General features: G+C 44.5%; 3 protein-coding genes and 1 pseudogene across 3 annotated transcripts; 3 read left to right on the forward strand and 1 right to left on the reverse strand.

The window, feature by feature from the left end:
• The first annotated feature begins 6,138 nt into the window (after positions 1-6,138).
• On the forward strand, positions 6,139-8,263 carry LOC136487591 (BTB/POZ domain-containing protein At1g01640-like). Its single transcript, XM_066484711.1, has 3 exons — positions 6,139-6,544; positions 7,306-7,482; positions 7,653-8,263. Exons 1-3 carry the CDS (start codon positions 6,350-6,352, stop codon positions 8,124-8,126), a joined length of 846 nt encoding a protein of 281 aa, XP_066340808.1. The 5' UTR covers positions 6,139-6,349; the 3' UTR covers positions 8,127-8,263.
• Positions 8,264-8,458: 195 nt separating this feature from the next.
• Positions 8,459-9,215, reverse strand: LOC136487592 (uncharacterized; annotated as a pseudogene).
• A 3,573-nt stretch (positions 9,216-12,788) lies between these two features.
• Positions 12,789-13,766, forward strand: LOC136485936 (uncharacterized). The gene is made up of 2 exons (XM_066482730.1): positions 12,789-13,114; positions 13,207-13,766. Exons 1-2 carry the CDS (start codon positions 12,883-12,885, stop codon positions 13,584-13,586), a joined length of 612 nt encoding a protein of 203 aa, XP_066338827.1. The 5' UTR covers positions 12,789-12,882; the 3' UTR covers positions 13,587-13,766.
• A 4,282-nt stretch (positions 13,767-18,048) lies between these two features.
• LOC136485427 (uncharacterized) lies at positions 18,049-18,856 on the forward strand. The gene is made up of 2 exons (XM_066482311.1): positions 18,049-18,311; positions 18,408-18,856. Exons 1-2 carry the CDS (start codon positions 18,080-18,082, stop codon positions 18,752-18,754), a joined length of 579 nt encoding a protein of 192 aa, XP_066338408.1. The 5' UTR covers positions 18,049-18,079; the 3' UTR covers positions 18,755-18,856.
• The last annotated feature ends 5,614 nt before the right edge of the window (positions 18,857-24,470 follow it).

The raw sequence follows: 24,470 nt of genomic DNA on the forward strand, positions 1-24,470 counted from the left end.
CTCTATAAAGTTTTTTTTAGGGGCGTCTTGAGTTTACAGCCACCCCCTACAATCCGTTTTCCTGCAAAAAAAAAAATCAAATTTTCAAAGAACATATATATATATATATATTCATATAATTCAAAACATTATATTCACAAATCCACCAAAAAATTATATATCCATCAACGACATAATGCATATAATTTATCATTACATATGCACATAATTCACAAGTCCGATCCGGTCCACAAGTCCGATAACATTACAGACACAAGCTAAGACTAATGTCATATTATATACACATTGTTATCAACGACCTAAGCTTTTGTGGCGCCCGGGGTGTTACACCACCATTGCATGGGAGTGAGACACCATGGCGCGTCGCTTGGATGGCCATGACACTAGGTTGTCGCCGTTGGCACGCGAAATTGATCCGCGCAACAACACGATAGCTATCGTATTTTCGCAACGACGAGCGATTGCTTTCCAAGCAAAGCAACAAAGGATCCTCGCTTTCATGGAGGGGAACGGACCCTTTTTTCAGTGTAAAACGGCAAAGATGAATCAATCCCTAGGGTAGCTAGGGTTCAGCAAGACTACTAACTACTATGCTGGAAAAACGTATATGAAAAAAAGTAGATGTATTTTTTCCATGGCGCTATCAGACTTCTGTTTGTTGCCTTCGGGATTCTTCTCCTGTACTTGTACTACTTAGTAGCTTGTACCATTTCATCTATTGATTTAACGGTCACGATGATGACGACAATTATGTTTTGTTTTCTTGCAAAAAAAACAATATGGTGAATGTGATGTGGCTGTCTGTGCTGTGTGTGACTACCTGCCTTTCAGTTACAGTAATTAATTATTGCAAGAGCTTGAGGCATACTTTTCCACTTCCTTCTATTCTAGTTTTAGAGCATTCCCTTTTTTTTCCCACTCTCCACACTTTTTTTTTTTTGGATTTGGATGAGGACCAGGGCCGTGGATGTGGCCCAGTGCGCAAGTACCAAAACTCAGTTTCACCATGGCCCATAAACCCAGAAAGGAGCCCATGTATGTGTGGGCCTGCTGTGGGTGGGTCACTTCCCTCCACCCTGCTGATTGGCTCAACTGATTAATGGGCCATGACGTGTTCCACGTGAACACTTTACAACAAATCATGCACTCAGATACGCTGCGCACTCACCTCAAAAAAAAAAAAAAAAAAAAAACTTTGCGCCACCGTCATTCCATTACTACTGCGACAAATACTATGTGTATACGGAAATGCTGAACGTCCGTGCGGACGCATCCGCTTCTTTCCCAGGCCTGCAAATCGGCCTGTTAGGCCTAGAATGACATTTCTGCATCTCGTATCGGCTGTCGCGGTGTTCCCCACAGCCACGGGTGCACCACCGCGCCGCCGGCTCGCTCCCTTGCTATGGTCACCGCGCCAGCTCCTGCTCCTGCTCCTGCTCTGCTGTCCCTGCCGCTGCTCCCTCTGTCGTCCGCTGCACCTTACGACAAATGCACCGCCGCGCCCACGCGTGGCGACTGCTCCCTTGGTCGCCAGCTGGCCACAGAGCCGTTGCGCGCGTGCTCATGCTCGATGACGCCGACAGGCGCCGCCAGCGCAAGGAGAAGCGTCACGCCCGGGTGCGGAAGCACTTCGGCCTTGCCTCCTGCTACGGCTGCGGCGCCCAATGTAAACGGCGGAGGAGGCCGCACCAGGATGCATGTTTCAAGCGTACATTTTAAATATTTCAGATGTTTTAGAGGTATGTTGCAGATGTTTTATACGGATGTTACAAAAGTACATCAGGATTTTGCATATGTTGCAATGGTTATACACGTATGTTGCAAGTATCTGTGCCCAATGTTTCATGTGTTTTTTCCATATGTATGTTACAAGTGGGTTTATCTGGATGTTGCATATGTTTCACACATACGTTGCAAGCATTTTATCTGGATGTTGTGTATGTTTGTAATGGTTTTCAAGTGTTTTTAGGTATTTTTGCAAGTGTTTTAGAAATATGTTTCAAGTATTTCATCTGTACGCATGTTGCAAGTGTTGCATCGAGATGTTTCAGAAGTAGATCGGATGTGGTACATGGGATGCGCGTGAGAAGTAGGAGGGGGTGTGAGCGCGCGGCGTGGCCCTGCATGAGCGCACAAAACGTAGGCGTGGGTGAGGGTGTGCCGGCACGTGCACAAGAAACGAATCGCATGGGCCACAGTACCGTCAGAGGGATCGTATCCGTCGAATGTCCGCTCGTCAGCAGTTTCCATGTGTATATGCAACCTTTTTTGGGGTTGGGGGGGGGGGGGGACAAAAACCATGTATATGCAGCCGTGGAAAGGATAGGAGCATGATATATTTAAGGACAGTAGGTCAAAGGGAGCCATCCGCGTTGAGATGCGTCCATGCATCATGCAAACAATCATATCATATCCCTGTCACTCAAGGAAAAGAAAACAACAACGACACTAATTACATTGTTTATGTTTGTAGCTAACTAGCAAAACATACATGTGCATTGCACGGAACGCTCAATATGCTTGGAATCGGAATCCGTATCGTCGTTGGATGTGAGTTGTTCTACTAACTCGTATAAGTACGTGTTATGAATTAGGTCACATACCGGATACAAAGGGAGTGAGGATAGTTTGGTTGTTTGGGATAGATCGCCATATATCATCACCGGAGACGATTTGTTGTAGCTCATTGAGCATGGATTATGAATCTAGGTCACATGATACAGATCGAGCACAAGGTCAATTTGAGAAATAAAAAGCAGGATGAATGACGCAAAGTTTGACAGGGGAAAAAACCAGATTGAAAGAAATGTTTCGCTAGCTCTTTAATATTAGGTTGAGAATAATTATTGAGAATTAGGGAATAAAGATAGAGATTATAAGCCTGTGGAAGACAATTGTGGGCTCTGAAGGCTGAAGACAATTGTGGGCTCTGAAGGCTCTGCTTCACACCTTTGGGGAATCAACAAGCCTTAGACTCAATTATGAAAAGTCCATGATGGTCCCTATTAACACAAGTGAAGAAAAGATGAATCATTTGGCAAGAACTTTCAACTGCCAGGTTGGGAAACTGCCATTCACATACCTTGGATTGCCTCTTAGCATAACCAAGCTTAAAATTATTGACTTCACCCCACTAGTTAACAAATGTGAAAGAAGATTGGCTGCAACTTCAACCTTCTTGAACCAAGCAGGTAGACTGCAATAGTAAATTCAGTATTTACTGCCCTTCCAACATTTTGTATGAGTACTTTCCTACTACAACAAATAGTCATTGATCAGATTGATAAATTTAGAAAACTTTGTTTGAGGAGAGGTGCTGAAATAAATGCAAAGCAAAGGCCAAAAACAGCATGGCCAATGGTACGTAGATCAAAGGATGAAGGAGGGTTGGGGGTGCTCAACATCAAAACACAAAATGAGGCTCTTCTTCTTAAGCATCTGCATAAATTTTTCAACAAGGAAGATGTGCCCTGGGTTTCATTGGTGTGGGAGAAATATTACAGTAATGGCAGATTACCTAGTAATTCAAGGCAGGGATCTTTTTGGTGGAAAGATGTGCTCAAATTGCTAGAAAAATTTAAGGGAATGGCAAAGGTCAATGTTAACAATGGGAAATCTTGTTTCTTTTAGGAAGATCTTTGGGGATCAGACAATCCTGAGCATAAATACCTAGAGCTGTTTTCTTTTTGTGAAAAAGAAGCAGATCTCTTTTGAAAAAGGGAAAACTCAAATTCCAATTCGTAGTCTCTTTCATCTGCCATTATCACAGCAAGCACATACACAGATGCTTCACTTGGAGTAAGAGTTACAAAACATCAGCCTGAATGACTCACCAGAGAACTCTAATGTTTTTTCAGTAAACAGAGCTTACAATCATCTTAGTGGGCATCTGCAAATTCACCCAGCCTTCAAATGGAATTGGAGAAGTTCATGTCAAAATAAACACAAAGTTTTTTTTGGATGTTACTAAAAGATAGACTGAGTACAAGAGAGCTGCTAAGGAGGAAAAATATGACCCTAGAAGACTACCACTGTCCCCTTTGTTTAGACATGACTGAAGAAACACTGTTCCACCTGTTTATTCACTACCCTTTTGCTTCTCAATGTTGGGCCTTGATTGGTATCCAGATCAACAATTCTCTGGATCCATTCCAGATGCTCCAAAGCTTCAAAGATCAGCTCCAGGTACCATTCTTCCTGGAGATAATTACATTAATGTGTTGGACAATTTGGAAAGCCAGAAATGATCTAGTGTTCAGGCAGACAGAGCCTTCATTGTAGAGTTCCAAGAACTTCTTCTTCAGATCAGAGCTTGAGCTCCTATCGCTTCGAGGAAAGAGGTGTTACTCTCCAAGCATCAATCAATGGATTGCAAATCTAGCTTAGCCTGGTTCCTTTTTTCCTTCCTGTTCATTTTCTTCACTTCTTTCTTTTTTTCTTGATTTCTCCTTTAGCTCTAGCTCTAGCTCTAGCTTAGCTTCCTGCTTTTCTTGTTTTAACTTGTACTCCTGTTCTGCCTCTGGGCCTGTTTACCCTAAAAAAAACTTACGGGCGACGACTATTATGCAGTAACCAACCAACCCAACAAATCCTCATCGTCATTATTTGAATTATTAGATGCATCAACGGATGTCCTCACTCCAATTGCCTTTACAGCTTCATTACTTGCATGGTCATTACCCCCTTTATGTTTTCCCTACTGGGACAGTGATTATTACACTAATTATTAGTAAGCATGCAAGCTTTCTTTTCTTTTCCTTCTTTTATAAAAAAACTAAAAGTCGTGTTCATTTTTTTTTTCATTCCCTTTCATACTACTTTTGAGAGAAAAAAAAAACAACCTCATCCCTTTTCCCTACTATGACACCAGTACGTGTACATTGCAGTTCCATATATTCTTTTGTCATGCGTGCGCAGCATGACTTGAAAGAGACCGGGCGAGGGCCCCCACATGTCGGGTGAGTGGGAGGATAGTGGTTAACACACACAGCCTTGTTATGGAAGCGTTAATTAGGCTAGCTAAGCCGTGCCACCCTCCAAGCCTCTCTCCAACATCCACCTTTCATTTTCCTTTTCCCCAACAAAAGTCCAAGTCTCTAACTCTCTTTTGTTTAGGTTGCAAAGTCCCTCTCAAGCAACCTACTGTTGGTCCATGATGTGATGATTCTTCTCTTCATTTATTTTATAATAATCATGCAATCATATATCCAAATCATTTTATCTCAATTTAATTCTGGCATGTCTACTTCATTAGAGGGATCCTGATGAGAGGAAGAGACCGTACTGTCCTTCCAGCAGCTAAGTTTTTATATGCCACAACAACATTTTCATTTGATATTTTGGATTTCACATTCCTTCCAGCTTGTCCTGTTTATCTCAGTTCCCACTTCAACAGAGAATGAAGAGAAATAGCTGCTAAAAAGTTACAGAGCTCAAAGTGGCTGAACCGGAAAGTATTCAATTTTAGCTGTGAATACTTTATTTGGGGTCAACTAATTAAGATTTCCATCTGCACTAAGTATGTCTTAAAAAGTCTTTGGTACTACGTACCCTCTACGTTTCTACAGCATGTTCGGAAGGCCGTATCGTATCGTGGATTATTTACTGCTGGCTGGTTTGGTGTGAGAGAAAAACACTATTCCTGGCTGAAAATTTACGATCGTTTATGAGCAAGCGAACAGGCTGCTATAGTCCTGTCCATGAACAGCCTGTTTTAGGTACACAGTAGTTGGCTTAGCTTGGCCAACAATGGACAATTGTACCTAAGCTTGCACTAAAAGTGAAATCATCCAGAAAGACAATGCCTGTTCATACTTTATTAAGCACCATACATTCATTCATTCTTTCTTTCTGGAATGGAAATATGTGTGTGTGTCCCCAACTGCAATAACATTTTGCATGATGATTAGTTGTTGTACTAGTAATAATCTTTTGTCAATCCATATATAATCATTCCATCTGAATGAACTGAAAAAAGCAGAAGAGATACCCGGGCGAGGTCAGTTTAGTCAATGTACTACTTTGGCATACAAAGGTGTCCACAACACACCGACTACATTCATGGGCTACACACAACACATTTATGAAAACCAGGAGAATTTTAATTCCCCTGATTGTCTCAGTCAGCAACCACCGCGTACCAGTTCTAGAAAAAGAAATCGCAGCACACCATCCTGCAGGCTGCCTCTCTTCTCTTCTCCCATTCGTTTTTATACCCTCACCCAACGCAAGGCCATGGCAAACAGCTTGCCGTTAGCACCATTGCAGAGCACCAGAAGCAGAGGGAGGAGGAGGACGAAGAAGAAGGAGAGCAAGGCGAGGCGGCGGCGGCGGCGGCGGTAGCGGAAGCATGGACTGCTGCATCTGCAGCCCCATGGCAGCCGTGTACAGGCTTCCGAGGAACGCCATCTGTGCTCCCTGCCACGAGGGCGCCAAGGCCATCATCGGATTTCTGAACAAGGCTCATGAGCAGCAGCAAGAAGAGGGCGGCCATGGCTCTGTGCTCAAGTCCAGAGGGTCTGTCAAGCCTAACAGCCAAACCAAGGTACAAATTCCTCACTCAATGATCTGTTCCTTATCTATTTCTGATTGAACACATGTTTTCATGTTACTTATATATCCTGATCGATTTTTCATACTGCTATAATTACACATCTGAATTTTCTGAACCAACACTTTTTTTTTTGTTGAAATATAAGATGGTGTGCTAGTTCATTCACCTTTGGTTTGCTAGCATATACCAGTTTTGTTTGGTTTCTAGTCAGCTGAATGTCACAATCTCAGGACGACGTTTGCTGCATGCATGCTTCAGTAGAAAGGTTTTGTAAAAAGTGCCTTTCAGCAACCTCCTTTACGGATGTTTACGGGTCTTTATAAAGCTATTAGTTTCAGGCCTTTCAGCAACCGCCTTTTACGCTTGTGTCGTGTTATTAGAACATACGGTTCAGAACTCCCTACGGTTTTGCTTTGCAGCAAAAATCTCAGAAATGCAGTGCACTAGTGCAGAGTGTATTTCCCTTGATTCTCAGCTTCTCGCTCATTCTCAGTATGTTCAATTTTGGTGCCTTTTCAGTAGAGACGTTCCACTCTTTCCCTGACCCCTGCCATTTCGTATTTGTAGAAAATCCAATATGAAAGCCTGAATAATACCAAGACTACTAACATGTAAATGTAATTAAGGAAATGATTTCTGCCTTACAATCCATGGTCAAAGTGTAATGTAGTAGTAGGCAACAAGATGACACCGAAGGTGATTTTTTGCCAAACAGAATTCAGTTCGTTTTCTGAAGCAACCAACCAACGCAGGGGATGAGAGACGCATGGGAGCAGGTGAAGGAGATGAGAGGCGGGGAGGAGGAGGCCCACCAGAGAGCTGCCTTCCTCGCGCAGGGCCTGGCGATGGCGTGGAAGGAGGGAGTCCACACCGACATCGTCGTCAAACCGGGCACTGGACCCCCAATCCCGGCCCACAAAGCCATCCTGGTAAGTGAGTGGGCTTTTCAGACAGGAATATGCCTACTGGTTGGCGAACAAGTGGGCCTTCATGCATTTCAAACGAAGCCCAGCCAGCCCATCAGATAATTAATAATAATCTGCTAAAAAAAAGATAATTAATAATCTCACGTCTAATCTGATGCACGTACTACACGCAGGCCGCGAGGTCGGAGGTGTTCCGCCACATGCTGGCCGCCGACGAGCGCTGCAAGGCCCCCGCCGGCGACACCATCTCCCTCCCGGAGCTGACCCACGACGAGCTCGCCCTCTTCCTCGCCTTCCTCTACACCGGCGCGCTGGACGAGGACGGCGGCGGCCGCCGCCTCCCGGTCCTGGAGGAGCGGCAGCTGCACGCGCTCCTCGTGGCGGCCGACAAGTACGACGTGCCGTTCCTGCGGCGGGCCTGCGAGGCGCGGCTGGCGGCGGCCGTGGACGCCTCCAACGTGCTGCGCACGCTCGAGGTCGCGGAGCTGAGCTCCAGCGCGGCGCTCAGGGAGCGCGCCATGGACACGGTGGTGGAGCACGCCGAGCAGGTGGTGTTCTCGCCCGAGTACGACGACTTCGCCGTCAGGAACGCCGGGCTGTGCGTCGAGATCACTCGGGCGCTGCTGGCCAAGATGAAGACTAGATAGATAGGCGAAATCACCTCTAAACCTCACCACTAGCGTTGGGCGTGACCTTGCATTATATTTATATTTATACAGTTTGGACACGGTTTTGTGGTATAAAAAAAGAATCTGTCTACCGGTCGCTCGGAGATCTTAAACAATCTGGAGGACACAGAGAGTGGTGCGTGTAATTAATATTAATATTATATGTCCCCTTAATGTTGCAATATAGACATAAATACAGCATCAAGCGCGTATAACGCACATTGTTGCAATAATTATACAACTTATTACAATTACAGAGTAATTTGTCAAAATAATGGGCGGCCAAGATCGAGGACCATGCCTTCAAACAAAATAAAAAGAACAATAAAAACATACAAATAGTAATGTGATGATCTCACATGACACCATGCATGGTCATATAGCTGTCATAACATGCACGTACGGATTAGACACATGCAAATAGAATAGAAAAACAGATGGATGCAAAATTAAAGGGTGTTATCGTCGTCGTCGCTGTCTGGACAAGGGAAGATGTCATTAATCTGCAAATTCCCAACTTTGGCCACAATTCCAGATATCATGGAACTTGTCCACGACGCCGGTCTCGTCAGCTGAAGACGATGACGTCTTGTTCCAGCAGTCCTTCTCGCAGGCTGGTGGTTTCTGGTCTTTGAACTTGGCTCTGACACCCTTATAGGTGAGATAGGCGTTCATGTCGTCCTGCCCAGCAGGGAGATTGACCAACCCCTCGGCCATTGACTTGATGTTGGTGGCGCAGGCCTTGAGGCAACTGGAAGGCTTGCCCTTCGCTGCAGCAAGCAAGGTGTCAGCAGCTCCGTTGTCTTGTTGGCAGCAAAATGCATGCACAAGTCGGCGACCTTGCCGGCGTTATTGTAATCAACGTCCTGGATCCCTGGGATGGACTCGATCAATCACCTTGACGCACGACGGAGAATCTGATGCTACTTGGCACCATTTCTGGTACTTTTCTGCTGTAGCTGCAGGGGCTGGGGTTGGCGCGCTACCGGAATCGACGACCGTGGAGAGGAGCATGAGTAGGAGGGGGAAAAGCAGCAGGAAGCTATGAGTGGAGGAAGAAGCCATGGTGGCTAGCTACTCGTGTTGTTGCTTGCAATGATAAATTCTATATGAGCATACTTAGGACATTTACTTATAGGTAAGTCACCGTCTATTTTTGCAGGCTTGCACTCAGAGTTTGTGGCTTAGGATGCAGTATTGACTTTGTTGGCTCTCCTTGCATTGCATGTATGCCTCTGTAGCTATAATGGGAGAAGTACGTGCATGGAGAACGATCGACCTCATGAATATCTGGCCTATCTCGATCACAAGTGTCTTTTAGTTCATCAAGTGCCATTTTGGGACATTATATATATGTCTTACCGTCCAAATATAACCAACGACGACAGCCACATATATATGATCCACCATTTTCGGTCGCTTGGAGCTAGAGGAAGATGTCGTCCAATCAAGGTGTCCGTCTACCACGGGTTTGTCCGAGATGCATGTGTGTGCATGAGAGATTGATCAGAGTTGCATCTGCTCGATTTAATTTGCATCATCCACTAGAGTGAGTTATTAGTAGTCGAAGTTGAATCTGCAGCTAGCCAGAGCTGGCCAGTAGATCGAGAAATTCTGATACAATATATTGACGTATTATTCTGTGGCAGTGTGGCACGGACTGTAGCCAACACACATGCATCTCTGTTGGTCCTATAAATAACACAAAAAAAAATTTAAGTTGTCCCGTGTGTTTCGTAAAAACCGACAGAGAAATTATGTTTTATGAGGAGCCAAGACCGAAACAGCTAAGTGCATAAAGTTGTGCTAAGATAGCTTTTTGTTGTGTCAACAATAGTGTTTTTTTTTTTTTGAAACGAACCGGCAGGAGAGCTGCCCGCTATATTAAAAAGAAGAAACGTCCAGACGGACACTGTACAACTCAGTCAACTCGACTCTGTACACAACTAGAAAAACAAAAAACACAATAATCACAATTTAAAACTAGGAGAGAAGTTACAATAGTGTTTTTAGGTTCCAGTCCCAATAATAGTCCTGATAGTTCCTGTACTTATTTATTTTCCTTCCTCTCTGTTCTTAACTAGCTATGCATGGGCAAAAGCACTGTAGAGCTTTGCCTTATTTTGCTATTCTGTGCACAAGCCTTCTCTAGTTCGATCTTGCACAAGACAGGGGTATCTGAATTTGCAAGCTAAGTCCAACTGAACTTCTTGTAGGGAGAAGTAAGGACTGAAAAGAACACTGTTGGTGATCCTGATTTACCTGGTCAGCATCGTCAATTTGTAGGGAGAAATAAGGACTGAAAACACTTGAAGTGGGTAAAGCCGAATCTTGCTCCTCTGATTTATGGTTGATTGAGAGTTTTTAAGCTTACCTGCCTTTTTTGCCCTTCTTTGTAGCAAACTCGATAAACACAAGGCAACACAAGATCACGGAAGTCCTTGCTACGGCTGAAAAGGAACATTAGTGGCGTGAAGCTTCATTATTCCTTGATAGATTAGAGTAGATTATTACCCTTTTTGGCAAAGTTGATGGTTTGTGTGCCTATTTACAAATGATATTTCTAACTGTTGGTGCCATTTCTAAACTTAATAATTTGTCGACATGGATGGATTGTTTTATGCTTGTCATTTGAACTTAGCCAAGTGTGCCCTGTGTGATATGACATGTTAAGTGAATTTTCCTGCTATATAAATGGTATCAAAGTAAATTTGAGATTGTTCTATGAATTCCAATTTTTTTGTCAGCTAGTGTGTTTTGACGGTACATGCATGAACCTACAAAATCGAAGTTTCTTTTTTATGGTGGATTACATTTCCCTGTCAGTAAATTGTGTCAACGGATAGACTCGACCTAGACCCGGTGGACATAAATTTTCGTGTCGACGTCCGGGGATTTCCCTATTGACGTCGTACTGGCAAGAAAATTTGCGACAGAGATCTTTTTTCTTATTTCTGTCGCTTTTGCTCTGTCGATATTTTCTATCGGTGAACCCGATAGAAAAATTGATTTGCCAGCAACCGACAAGGAAGTTCTGGTTTTCATGGGACGACTAGCGCCGGGACGTCCGGTCCTATGACCTGTCCGACGTCCAATACTTGCCACAGGAGCCGTCCGATCTCAGCTATGAAACCATGTAATAGCGTAATAGAAGGAGCACTCATCCCACGCCACGCCGCCATCCCACGCCACGCCGCCACCATCGAGAAGAAGCGGAGCGGGCGACGCCCGCCTGCGCTTCTGGATCGAATGCCCAGCTGGCGCTGAGAGAAGGTGGAGACATCGAGGCGAGGCGGTCAAAGGCGAGGAGGGAGCGAGATGCAACACTCAATCTACTTTCGAAACATCCAGATGCAACACTTGCAACATACGTCTGAAGGCAGCTAAAACGCTTGAAACATGCATTTAAATGAAACACTTGCAAAAACATAAAAAAACACTTGAAAACCATGTAAAACATACACAACATCCAGACAAAACACTTGCAACATATTAGTAAAACATATGCAACATCTAAATAAACACACTTGCAACAGACGTTTAGGAAAATAATTGAAACATTGGGAACAAAAGCTTGCAACATACGCGCACAACCATTGCAACATATGCAATATTTTAATCTACTTTTGCAACATCCACATGAAACACTTGCAACATCCGGATGAAACACCTGAATTATTTGAAACATACTCTTGCAACATGCGTTTTCAGCACGCAATGCCACCTTGTTGCTTGGATGAATCGCGGAGCTCGACGCCGGCGCGGAGGTGCGCCCTTGGGCGAGGACCTGCTCGGCGGCCTGAGCGAGCACCTGCGCGAGGCGCGCGAGCACCCTGGGCGAGCATCTGCGTGAGTACCCCTGGGTGTGAGAGCACCTGCTCGGCGGCCTGGGACAGCGCACCCTTGGCGAGTACCTGCTCGGCGACTCGGATGCCGTGGTGGAGGCGAGCAGCACGGTGGAGGGCGGCGCGGTGGAGTCAGGCGCAGAGGTCCGATGGAGCGGTGGATAAGGCTGCGGCGGTGGAGGCCGAGAGTGCGTAGAGAGAATTTTTTTTTTTGGAAGGGGTGTGGACGCATAAGAGCAGGGAAGCCGCGTCCATCCGTCCCCGGACGCCCGCACAAGAGCATTCCTGTACAAGTAGTGGCTACTTGGTTCTTCCGTTCCCAAAACATTCCGAAACGTTAGAGGTCAGACAAAGCAGAGCTAACCATCACACATATGCTTGTTCTTATACTTCTATAAAAGCTAGTAGCAGATTGTGTTATATTCTGAACTGAAGCTAGCTTGCCACGCAAACGCACACAGCTGCTGGAGCTAGCGCGCAGAAGAGGTGAGGTCTACCTGTACCTGCAGGTGGAAAGCTCGCCACGCGCATGGCTGGCCGCCGTTGCCGTTGCCGCTCGCTCATAATCTTACATGAAAAAGAAAGAAAAGCTGCTTCTTCATCAGTTCACTAAATATTCCCAACCATCAGACAAAGCAAAGGTAACCGTCATATTCGATCGTGTCTGTATACTTATTCTGTACTGGCAGGCGAAGCAAAGGTACCCCACTACCTGGCTAGCACTTGCCTCCCCCGGCCGGGCCTCTATATAAGGCATGCATGCCTGTAGAATATTGCGTCGCCAAGCCACACAGAATAAGCGGAGCGCGCAGTGCACAAAGCAGATCGAAAGCACGAAGAACATAAGTGCAGCACACACCGTCGTGCTTGTAACAGCACCCTCCTGATAGATGGCGATCTTGGGCTCCTCCTACACCACCCTCCTGATGAGCCTGGCGCCGCCAGCTCCGGCAAAATCCTCTCCCGCAGCGGGATCACTGCAGCTCCGCAGCAGACAGCCGGCGGCGGCTTCGTCAGTAGCGGCTCTGCGTTGGGCCTCATGCAAAGACAAGGAGTCGCCGTCCCGGGCTGCTGTCTTCGCGTGCCATGCGCAGAAGTACACGTACAACATCGAACGCGACGGTAATAACTTGTAGCTAGCTCGTCTACCATGCTCGCCCCTGTATGTTATATACTACTGACAGTAACTTTGATTTTGGGAATTTGGAAATTAGTCCTGCTGCACATTCCCACATTATCGGGCGACAACTGGAGCGTCATGGAAGACAGGGACCACTTCATCCTCAAGTTCAGGGTGGGAGAGTCGACGAGCAATGACAAATTGGAGGTTACAACGACGGAGGACCTGGCGCGCCTGGTCATCAAGTATAGGGGCGGCGGTGGCGGCGGCGACCACAAGGACGCCTCCGCCGACGACGACAACCCAGCGAGCTCGCTGAACGTCCAGCTCACGATGCCTCCCGGCTACGACGGCAGGAATGCCAAGGGGATGATGTCGTCCAACGGCTGGCTCATTATCGCTATCCCCAAGCCTAAGCACGAGGCCAGGAAGATAGACATCTCGCCGCCACCGTCGTCGTCCCACCAGCAGTGATCATCAAATCATCATCAGTATATATACGACATATATAGCTTCTGGTTCTGCATGTGCGAATATTGTACCTAGCTACAAGCAGTATGTACCATGTAGCTGCTTTGCTTTTATTATTACGGTATTGACAACCAATAAACTAACTAATAATCTTGTATTCTGATGTTGTTTAATCATACGTCTTCTCTATTATATACTCCCTCCGTCGATAAAAACATGCGATTCTAGCACAGTATCGTAGTTTAGTATCTCAAGTTTGATTAATTATATATAAAAAGATATCAATATTTATGATATCAAATAAATATCATTAGATTCATTACGAAATGTATTTTCTTAATAAATTAATTTGAAGTCATAAATGTGAATAGTATTCACTAAAATTTGGTCAAACGTAAACTACTTTTGTCGACACGCAACCTGTAGTTGTATGTTTTCTTCGACAGAGGGAGTATATGTTATAATATAAAATAACTGATAGGGTTGTCTCTATGATTTTGAGGACCCTTGTGCCAACATCCACATACTAGCACTACTGGAAACCGGCACTTTGCCGAGTGTCTGCGGCACTCGGCAAAGCCCGAAATACACTCGGCAAAGGCTTTGCCGAGTGCCGCACTCGGCAAAGAATTAATCGGCAAAGAAGCCTTTGCCGAGTGCTTTTTGTCGGGCACTCGGCAAAGCCTTTGCCGAGTGTCGGAAAAGCACTCGGCAAAGATTTACACTTGGCAAAACGAAATTGCGAAAAAACCCAAAAATAATAGCAAAATTTTTTTTTCGGGGAAGGCCGCCACCGGCCAGCGCCCGTCCGTCCAGCGCCACCGGCCATCGAAGTCGTTGTATTTTTTGCGCAAAATTTGCAGCTAACGCGGCCGGTGGGATTCAAACTCACGGCCTCTCCCTCGCATGTCTACTGCTCTACCACTGCACTACACTGTCACTTGTGTCTAAATTCCGTTATCTATCCTCATATATTATACTAAACTGAGAGTAAATTGCTTGTTTGAGGCCCTAAACGAATTCAAATAAAAAAGTGGTCAACTATAAAGTTTCATAACTTTTCGTGATCTACAATTTTCATTTAGGAAGTTTTTCCATCCGAGGTCGTTTGAAAAATTCGAATTTTAAATTTGAGAGATTCAAACGTAGTTTTGCATGATAAGATGATTTCAAATCAAAAAGTTATCAACTACATAGTTTCATAACTTTTGGAGATCTACAATTTTCGTTTAGGAAGTTTTTCCATCCGAGGTCTTTTGAAAAATTCAAATTTTAAAATTTTCAAATTCAAATGCCGTTTTTGCATGACAAGATTTCAAATCAAAATGTTGCCAACTACAAAATTTCATAACTTCTCAAGATCTACAAAGTTTATTTTGGTCATTTGTTCATCCGACATAGTGGTAGTAATATTATTCACAAATCTTATATATCCCTCATCTACTTTCATGAAACTAATGAGACATATGAGAGAGATGTAGATTTTATGAACAACGTTATTGTCGTTTTGTCAAATGAAGAAATGACCAAAATAAACTTTGTAGATCTTGAGAAGTTATGCAACTTTGTAGTTGAAAAGTTTTTCATTTGAATTCATTTCGGGCCTCAAAAATTGCTTTGAAAAAATAATTTGCCGAGTGCCAAAAAAAAGGCACTCGGCAAAGACGTATTTTGCCGAGTGCCAAAAAATGGCACTCGGCAAAATACATCTTTGCCGAGTGCCAGAAAAAGGCACTCGGCAAAGACGCATTTTGCCGAGTGCCGAAAAATGGCACTCGGCAAAATACATCTTTGCCGAGTGCTGAAAAAAACACTCGGCAAAGCCGTTTTTGCCGAGTGCCCGATAAAATACACTCGGCAAAGCTTCCGGCATTCGGCAAAGTACCGGTTTCCGGTAGTGTAGAGTTGTTATTAGTCGAGAAGTTGAATCTGCCAGAGCTGGTCAGTAGAGGATTTCTTTTGATTATCTGTCCAAAGCCCATTCACATAAAAGCTTCTGATCATCTATATTGACAGTATTCTGTGGGATGGATTTTTTTTATTCTCTCAACCTTTTTATAACTAATACTTTAAAAATAGCCCAGCTGAAAAAATTATTTGTAGATCTAACTTTTTGAACCGCGTCACACCATGGTTCGTCCAACGAGGATAGCATGGCCCGGCTCTCCTCCTCCGTTTCGCGAAGGAACGCGTGAGGGACAACGAACAAAGACGAGAAGTCACCCGATCGGTCTCCCGCAACGCGCGGGGGCTCGGGGGCTATGCTCGCACCTTGACCCAACGAATGGTCACGCCCCCACAACAAGCCAGGGCTCGGGGGCTCCATACGTGCCCCATGATTGCGCGAACGACAAGGGCCGATACACGCAAGGGGAACGCACTCTAGGACAGCGCCGACGGAGACCACTCCGCTCGATTCAAGCCCTTGAAGGAATGTCCCACTCCTTCAAAGGCTCGGGGACTACTGTCGGATACCAATATTTGGGTGCCCAAAGAAGGGGAACTGATGGTCATCGACGATCAGTTCACTCGGACGGTTAAGGGGCATGACCGTGGCCTCGTCCGACCCCGGGGGTGTGGCCTCCGCCTCGTTCGACCCCAGGGACACGGATCCCGCCTCGTCCGACCCCTCAGGGAGGTCTCCGACTCGTTCGACCCCCGAGGGTTGGGTTCCGTCTCGCCCGACCCCCAGGGCGTGGGCTTCTCTTCGCCTAGCCCCCGGGACAAGATTTCCGCACTGCCTCAACCACTACGGGGTGGGGAAATGAGTCCGGGAGCACGTCTCTGACATCAGGGAGGGGCAGGCACGTCCTGATGTGACTAGTGGCCATGATGGGTCGCGCTGGGAGCCTCACGTCGCCCACAGCGTCACCAGGCCAGCACTGTGCTGCCAACTCCCCGTATGGCCTCCATCAGAGGGAGTCGTTGACCATACCGTCCGCCCGGATGGGAAGGACGACAAGAACGGCGTACGACGCCCCCACATGTGCTGCAGCGGCTAACAGGGCTCTGGCATGGCGCCGCTTCCGCCACGATCTACAGGATAAGCGGGACCCACACGAAGAGGAGGACAGCACAACCCTAGGAGCCTTTTTCTCTTTCTCCTCCCTCTTTCTCATGTAACCTGCTCTCCCCCCTTGGTCTATAAAAGGGGAGGCGGGACACCGTACGAAGGGAGGGACTCTAGGACCGGTCGATCCATCGAGGGTCGACAGACACCATCGCACGCACGGAGCACTTCAACTCCACTCGAACACACAGAGACTTGGGATCTGCTCCCTCTCTCGTCAGTTTGTAACCCCCTACTACAAACCAAGTGCTTGTAACACGAGCAGCTCGAAACTGGACGTAGGGACATTCAATCCAAACCAGTATAATCCTCGTGTCCTCTTTGCACACCATCTGGGTCTAGACGCGTAGTCACAAATTTACTTGTCATCGTGTCTAGAGCGCCATTTTAGACACCGATAGGCCCATACTAGGCAGCCACACACGATTTGTAGTTTTTTTTTCATTTTCGTGAGAAATAAACGCAAGTTGCGGTACCAAGGAGTCTAACTCATGAGTCACTTATGGCTTAACATGAGAACATTCCCTTAGTATTCAGTCAAATTGATAATGAAATTAAGAATTAAGGCTCTAAATGGATTTAAATGAAAAACATTCCGACTGCAAGGTTTTAGATCTCGTCGAGAACTACAACTTAGCTTTTGATCGTTTTTCCATCAAAGATCATTTGAGAAATTCAAAAAATTATGAATTTTAAAATCATTAATCTTAAAACATAATTTTTGAGCCTAAATGATTTGAAATGAAAAAATAGTCAACAACTACAAAGGTGTAGATCTTTTCAAATACTACAACTTTAGTTCAGACCATTTCTCCATCCGAGATTATTTGAAAATTCAAAAAATAATTTCTAATTATTGTTTGTAGTGGTGCAATGTTAAGAAAACCTCCTGTATAAATGTATTTGTACTGACTATTTTCTTTAAGCCTACAGGCAGTAGAAATCATGTATTTACACTAGCGGTTCTCTTGTGGTAGACTTAAAAAAACAGTCAGTAAATATGAATTTACATTGGCCGTTCATAGCCATGGACCTGCAGTTTCATTTCTACTGGCACCTATCCATTATGAACCACTGGTGAAAAAAAATCACAAGCGTCAGCAAAAGCGATTTTGTACTATTCCAAACTGGAATGTCGCTCATACTAGCTTTTACAAACGACAACAAAAAATGTTCGTTTAGTTCACCAAATATTCTGAACCGGTAGACAAAGCAAAGCTAACCAACACATATGCTTTATACTTTTATAAAAGCCAGTAGCTTGTTCAGTTCACTAAATATGTATTCTAAACTGGCTGACGAAGCAAAGCGACCCAGCACTTGCTCCGCCACACGTCCTCTATATATAAGCTTATACATACGATGCATATATATCGCCACAGCTAGCAAGCCGCACGGCACAAGAACTACTAGCGCGGTGCGATAGATGGCGATGTTGAGCTCCTACACCACCACTCTCCTGAGCCGTGCGCCGCCAGCGCCGGCACCGGCGCAGGGAAAATCGGCTGTCGCCGCCGCCCTGCAGCTCCGCAAAGAACCGGCTGCATCATCGTCGCCGGTGGTGGCTGCTCGTCGTCCCGGCTGGCTCCTGTCTTCGCGTGCCATTGCCATGCGCAAAATAAGTACTGCCGCGTACAAGTACGATATGCAACCCAGTGGTAAGCTGTACGAAGCTGGTGCAGTATGTACACTAGTTATTATAAAAGTACCATATATATACAGTAAAGTAACTCGGGATTTTGAAATTTGGAAAGCCCTGGTGCACCCTCGAACACCAGAATCAGGTGGCGACTGGACTATCACGGAAGACACGAATTTCATCACCCTCAGGCTCAAGGTGGGAGCAAAGACGACCAAGGATGAACTGGAGGTTGCAGTAACGGACGACCAGGTGCTCCTGGTCATCAGGTACAAGCAGAAGCAGCAGGGTGACGGCGGCGGCAAAGAAAAAGACGACAGCCCGAAGAGTTCGCTGCCCGTCCAACTGCTGATGCCTCCCGGCTGCGATCATAAGAAGGTGAATGCGAGGTTGTTTGAAGGGTGGCTGGAGATTATTGTCGCCAAGCCTAAGCCCAGTGAGGAGATATCAATCACTCAGTAATCATGATCATCAAAATGTATGGATAGATGTACTGCTTTCTCAGAGCTTCTGTTCTGCATGTTCTAATTATATATACTCCCCCCCGCCCTGCAATACAATATGTTCTAAAAAATTTAAGATAACTTTAAGGATTTCCTCCTTAAATCATGATTTCCTTTTTAATAAACCCTATCAAATCTGGGCATAGGCACTACATACATTATATATTTCAGTACAAATTTTGAAAGTCATCATAAGGGCACCCACAATGGGATGAAAAAGGTAGCATTAAGACAATATAGCCTTGTGGACTGAAAGCTTGGCAGCCGTGCCCGTGACGTACTCCTACCTGGGATACTGCTTAGCTGGTTGTGGAACTAAGAGCCGTGAAGAGTGTGGTGCAGACCGAATGGCGATATGATGGTCACTCCTGCGATCGCAGAATCTTCCCTTTTACTGATCTATATACTATAGTATTGTCTTGCCTTCATTCTATTCTGTTGATTCATAACTAGCTGTTCCCGCTAGTAATAAATTCGTTCAAAGACTTGGCTCTGATAATGATGAACGTAACCTTCTTGTGTTGCAATTTGGATCTATGATGCATGGATATGACTCACCAGCCTTGCGGACTCTACTCAGTCGTTTGGTTTGCCTTGGTGTTTAAGTATAATCGTTCACCGGATGAGGAAGCAATACCCAAACTTTAGGTACAGCGTGTTCGTTTTTTTCTGGGCTGTGATATCTTCAAAGCATCACAGAAGCTCCAAGTAACCGCTTGCTGAAAAGGTGTACCGCTGAAGCTCAATCTTTACTGTATCAGTCATGCATAATGCAGCGGCGCACCTTGTCCTGATCGCTATGCTTTATATGTGTATATATTTGTATTTTCCTGTGTTCTTGCACGGCAGTAGTATATTGCGGCATGCCTTCTACAACCACTGACTGAGTATCATTTCTAACAGGGGAGATAAAGGTGGCAAGCTGTTCTGTGTCTTGTCTCTGCTCAGCTCTGTCTCGCCACATGAGCCTTGGCAATGCCCAATCCACATGCTCAGCTCTGTCTCGCCACATGAACCGCTGCGACTACATGCACGTTTGGGAACGAAATTAAATAAAGCATCCAAAAAATGGCATCCACATCATATCTTGTCTGTACTGTAACCCTCTTTTACTTTAAATAAATTAAATGCAGGGGGTGCAAACCCTTTCAGTTCCCAAAAAAAATGGCATCCTCGAAACTAAAAACAAAATACCATTGGCAACCCCACCTATATATGGACCTACCCGCCCCTGCTCCTGAAGCTGGTCGTTGCAAACAAGTGCTCTTGGTTGAGCTGGCGCGAGCCATGATCTGGTAATATCGTGGAGGGACGCCATCCAAGAATGTGTTAAGATGGTTTGAAGAATGCCACTGCAACACGAGTACCCGTACTACACCAATTAACTTTGATAGGATGAAACTAAAACATGATGGGAGTTGGTTGTCTAAGGGCCCTCCTCTAGGATCATAGGCTTTCCACTATACCCATGCGACATTTCAGGAACCGTTGTCGGAATCCAAACAGCAAGCCCTGGAAATGCTATTCTCAGCCGAGTTCGACCCAGTTGCCATGAACCTCGATATGGCTGGGTTAGACGTTGATGCAGTCTAAACACCGTGTACTGCTTCCGTCGCACATATGTTGCTTAATGTCACCATCTTCTAGTTGCTTTGTATGGAACGTGCGTGGACTTAATGGTCGTGCACGTCGAAATGTTGTTAGGGAAGTTCCTCGCACAGGAGCGAGCGACCCTTGTGTGCATCTATAGGAGACCAATGCTCACATGCGTCAACTACGTGTTTCGGATGGAACGATGCGAGTTCACAATGCTCGTGCGCGTCGCATTGTCATTACGGAGTTCGTTGCCCAAGAGCAGGCGACTCTTGTATGCCGCTACTCTCCCGTTGAAGTTGGCCATCTAGATCGAGGAAGGGGCCGAAGACTGGTACATGGCGGGTTTCTGATAGCGGCGGTGGCTCCTGTCGCTACGCTGAGTGCCTAGATAGGCCGCACGTTGTTATCATGTCACAAAATACTATTGTGTAAATCACAACCACGTGTGTTTTTTCGGTCGCTGGTCTCGGTAACCTTTGGATTACCAGGGCCAGCTTAGGATCTAAAAAACTCTATTTCTGCTTATTGAAAAACGTGCCAAGGCACGATCGCGAAAAAAAACATGACCATGAAAATTTTTGGGTGGTAAGCTTTTTGTTAAAGGAATGGCTAACGTCACTGTAGTACTAACATATGCACAATATTAACAATTTGATCCTGAGTTATATCTTCACAACAAAATATTTAATGTCAATGTGTTCGCCAACACGACTTGACATGGTATTTCTTGAAACAAACACTGCAGCCTGATTATCTGAGTTATATCTTCACAACAAAATATTTAATGTCAATGTGTTCGCCAACACGACTTGACATGGTATTTCTTGAAACAAACACTGCAGCCTGATTATCACAGTGTATCGTAAATGGTTTTCGAGATGTTGTCTACCACTCTAAGTCTAGGAATAAAATTGTTTAACCATACGACTTGCCCTGTAGCTTCATAATATGCCAAAAATTCTGCACGCATCGTTCATGCTGTTGCATGGACTGCTTAGTGCTTGTCTACGAAATGACTCCTCGCGCCACTGCAAAGACATATCTAGAGGTCAACCTTCTACTATCAACACAACCAGCGAGATCAGCGTCTACATAACCGTTTACCAACAACCTCAAGGTTATCATACTTCTTATATGTGAGCATATAATGCTTAGTCCCATGCAAATAACATAAAATTCTATTAACAGCCTTCCATTGATCCATTCCATGATTTGACTAAAATTTGCCAAGCAACCCGGTTATGTACATAGGCTAAAACAGGACATGTGCATACTTGTCCATATGTAATGCTTCCAACAGCATAATCAAAAGAATTAACTTCATCTGATCAGATTGTATCTTATTCTTAGCACATTGAAAGTCGCCCAATTTATCGCCCTTCACAACAAGTGCAGATTTAGGTGAACATTTGAGTACTTTAATAGTGTAAATATTTTGAGACAAACCGAGGCTTTCACCGAGATCCTTCATATCAAAATTAGACGAGAGGAACCCTTTAATTTATTATTTGCAGCATGTTCTTATCACTGCTTACTAATAAAATAGTGCCATTGAGAGGAATATATGGTGCTATGGAGCTGATCAGCAACAACTGAGGCGTTAACAATTGAATCAATAAAAATAGAACATTAGTAACAATGTTAAAATAATGTTGTGCATGCAAATAACCCTATGTTGGTCTGATTAAAACATGCTAATGAAACTCTATTCCGTATCACCATTGAGAAAAACCGAAAAAGAACTATGATCATAAATTTATGACATATGCATATAAATAAACATCGGTTAGAATTATATGCAGAAGCCACACTTAAACATTCTCCAATTATATTTCATGTCGGCTCCATCTCAATCAGAGAACTTCAACATAATTTTGCGGCTCAAGTTAACATTATTTCCAGCTTAATAAACATAAAAAACAATGCTACTGGGAAAAGTTCACTAGTACATAAAAGCTTTTTAGAGGCGGTTAAATCCAGTTTTCAGGGGCGGTTGGGAAAACCGCTACAATGACACCAATTTTAAATATTAGCGTTTTTAGCATCGGGCATTTAACCGTCTATGGAAAAGCATTTTTAGGGGTGGTTTCGTTACGATATCCGCCCCTAAAATGGTATTTTAAAGGGCGGTTGCATTAAGAGAACCGCCTTTAACAATGCATTTTTAGGGGCGGCCCAAATATGAGAACCGCCCCTGTAAACCCATTTTTAGTGGCGATTGCTGCACTGCAACCGTCCTTGAAAATGTTTTTTATCAAGGACGGTTGTGGCAACGCAACCGCCTCTGAAAATGTATTTGCCCGTGTGGTTCACTGAACTGCCTCTGAAAATCAGTTTTAAACTTTTGGAATTCAAAATTTCCTGCCATATTTGAAATCGATTTTCCCACCAAGTTTCTAACTCGATTGCAAATGATTCAAATTAACTTCATATATACATAGTAGTGAACTAGTTAACCAATACACACATGACCAACAAAGTATTTGTAGCATAATTTCAAATATATATTACAAACTATTCATTAACATTAATTGTGCTTCTGCCCGAAAAAAATGAAACGAAGGGATGTTTGCATGCCGCGAAGAGACTCAAACTTGGGATCTGTGGCATACTCTGAGTCAGGATCAAAGAATAAGCCCCTTCTGGTGCTTCTGTAGCTTCCTTGTTGCCTGCATCCGTACGTCTCACCATGATGATCCCAAATCTCGTAGTTCTCCTTGAAACCCCTTCTTACTAAGTGTGATCTTATCGTATTTGGATCCCGGCATACTATATGGTTCCAACAATCACAACAAGGACAATATATATCCATTGTCTGCTTAATCAAAGCGTGTCTTTTAGCGGCTTCAATAAAAACATTCACATCTTGTATGTACGAAACATCATGTCTTCGTTTCGTGTACATCCATGACCTGTCCATATGTGGCCTTCGAAAAGAAAAAAAGATATATTTGCATCAATAGACAATATACTATTCACATATAAATGTTGAAGGAATTGTCTAATTTTTTTGTACAAATATTATATTATTCTAGACCTAGAGCTTAAAAAATGTTATAAACACCCTATGGACCAAAAATAAAAAAGTAAATATACATATTAACTAGAGTTCATGTGAGCCAAGTAAGTTGGGCATAAAATCACTCTAAATTGCTAGGAAAAAATAAAAAAAAAACAGTATGCATGTCTCTCTCTAGATCCCCAAGTGAAAGAAATTAGTGAAAAAATGTATAGATAAAGTTTGAAAAGAGTTCTAGAATGCCATAAGCTCACATCTGAAACCGAACTCCTTCGAAGGTTCAAAGGGCAAAACCTCCCCCCTCTATTTCTTGCTATTTCTCGTCCTCCAAGTGAGAGCTGGACAATGGTGTTCAGCGGCACTGTCACGAGGAGGAAGAAGGATATTTACGGAGCTATGTTTAGGGGCGGTTGACTAAGAGCACGGCTTCTGTTAATGGATTTGAGACATGGTTCTCTATAAGAACCGCCTTTGAAAATCTGTGTCTATTAGAGGCGGTTCTGTAAAGACGACTGTCCCAAAAAATCGTATTTTCAGGGGCGGTTGTCTTAACAGAACCGCCCCTAGAAACGGATAGGTTTCTAGGGGCGGTTTTCTTAACGGAACCACCCTTGAAAATAGATCTCCAGCGACGGTCATGAAGCTACGGTGCCTCCCGTGATGGTTAGAGGCGGCGTGCTAAAGAAACCTCCTCTGTTAGAAAAGTGAGGCGTTTGTACAAAAAAATCTTTTTTGTACTAGTGGTTAACACAGTCAATAATGCACTGAAAGTAAAGAAGCCTAGAAACCTGATGAATTCGGCCCATATTCATCGAAAACCCTTTACTGTTTGGCACATATAAGCTTAATATAAGTGAAAGGCATTAAAACATTGACGGACTGAGCAACATGCTGCATTTGGCCTAGTCTATTACGGCCATGCGCGCGTTGCACTAGCTTTGAGCCCAAAGTCCTAGGCAAATGCCGTCATTTGTGCCGCGCGCGCGTGCACCGCAAGGTTGTTTAATGGCCTGTGCAGGTAGCCGTGGCCCATGGATCACGATCTGACAGCCACGGACAC

This window comes from Miscanthus floridulus, chromosome 10, assembly GCF_019320115.1.
Source record: "Miscanthus floridulus cultivar M001 chromosome 10, ASM1932011v1, whole genome shotgun sequence".
Lineage (NCBI taxonomy): Eukaryota > Viridiplantae > Streptophyta > Magnoliopsida > Poales > Poaceae > Miscanthus > Miscanthus floridulus.

What these genes read in the sequence shown, in the direction of transcription:
- LOC136487591 (XM_066484711.1), top strand. Translation starts at nt 6,350, where the DNA reads ATGGACTGCTGCATCTGCAGCCCCATGGCAGCCGTGTACAGGCTTCCG. An exon ending in AGCCTAACAGCCAAACCAAG is followed by an intron (nt 6,545 to 7,305) that starts GTACAAATTCCT and finishes CAACCAACGCAG; the next exon opens with GGGATGAGAGACGCATGGGA. An exon ending in CGGCCCACAAAGCCATCCTG is followed by an intron (nt 7,483 to 7,652) that starts GTAAGTGAGTGG and finishes TACTACACGCAG; the next exon opens with GCCGCGAGGTCGGAGGTGTT.
- LOC136485936 (XM_066482730.1), top strand. Translation starts at nt 12,883, where the DNA reads ATGGCGATCTTGGGCTCCTCCTACACCACCCTCCTGATGAGCCTGGCG. An exon ending in GTACAACATCGAACGCGACG is followed by an intron (nt 13,115 to 13,206) that starts GTAATAACTTGT and finishes TTTGGAAATTAG; the next exon opens with TCCTGCTGCACATTCCCACA.
- LOC136485427 (XM_066482311.1), top strand. Translation starts at nt 18,080, where the DNA reads ATGGCGATGTTGAGCTCCTACACCACCACTCTCCTGAGCCGTGCGCCG. An exon ending in GTACGATATGCAACCCAGTG is followed by an intron (nt 18,312 to 18,407) that starts GTAAGCTGTACG and finishes AAATTTGGAAAG; the next exon opens with CCCTGGTGCACCCTCGAACA.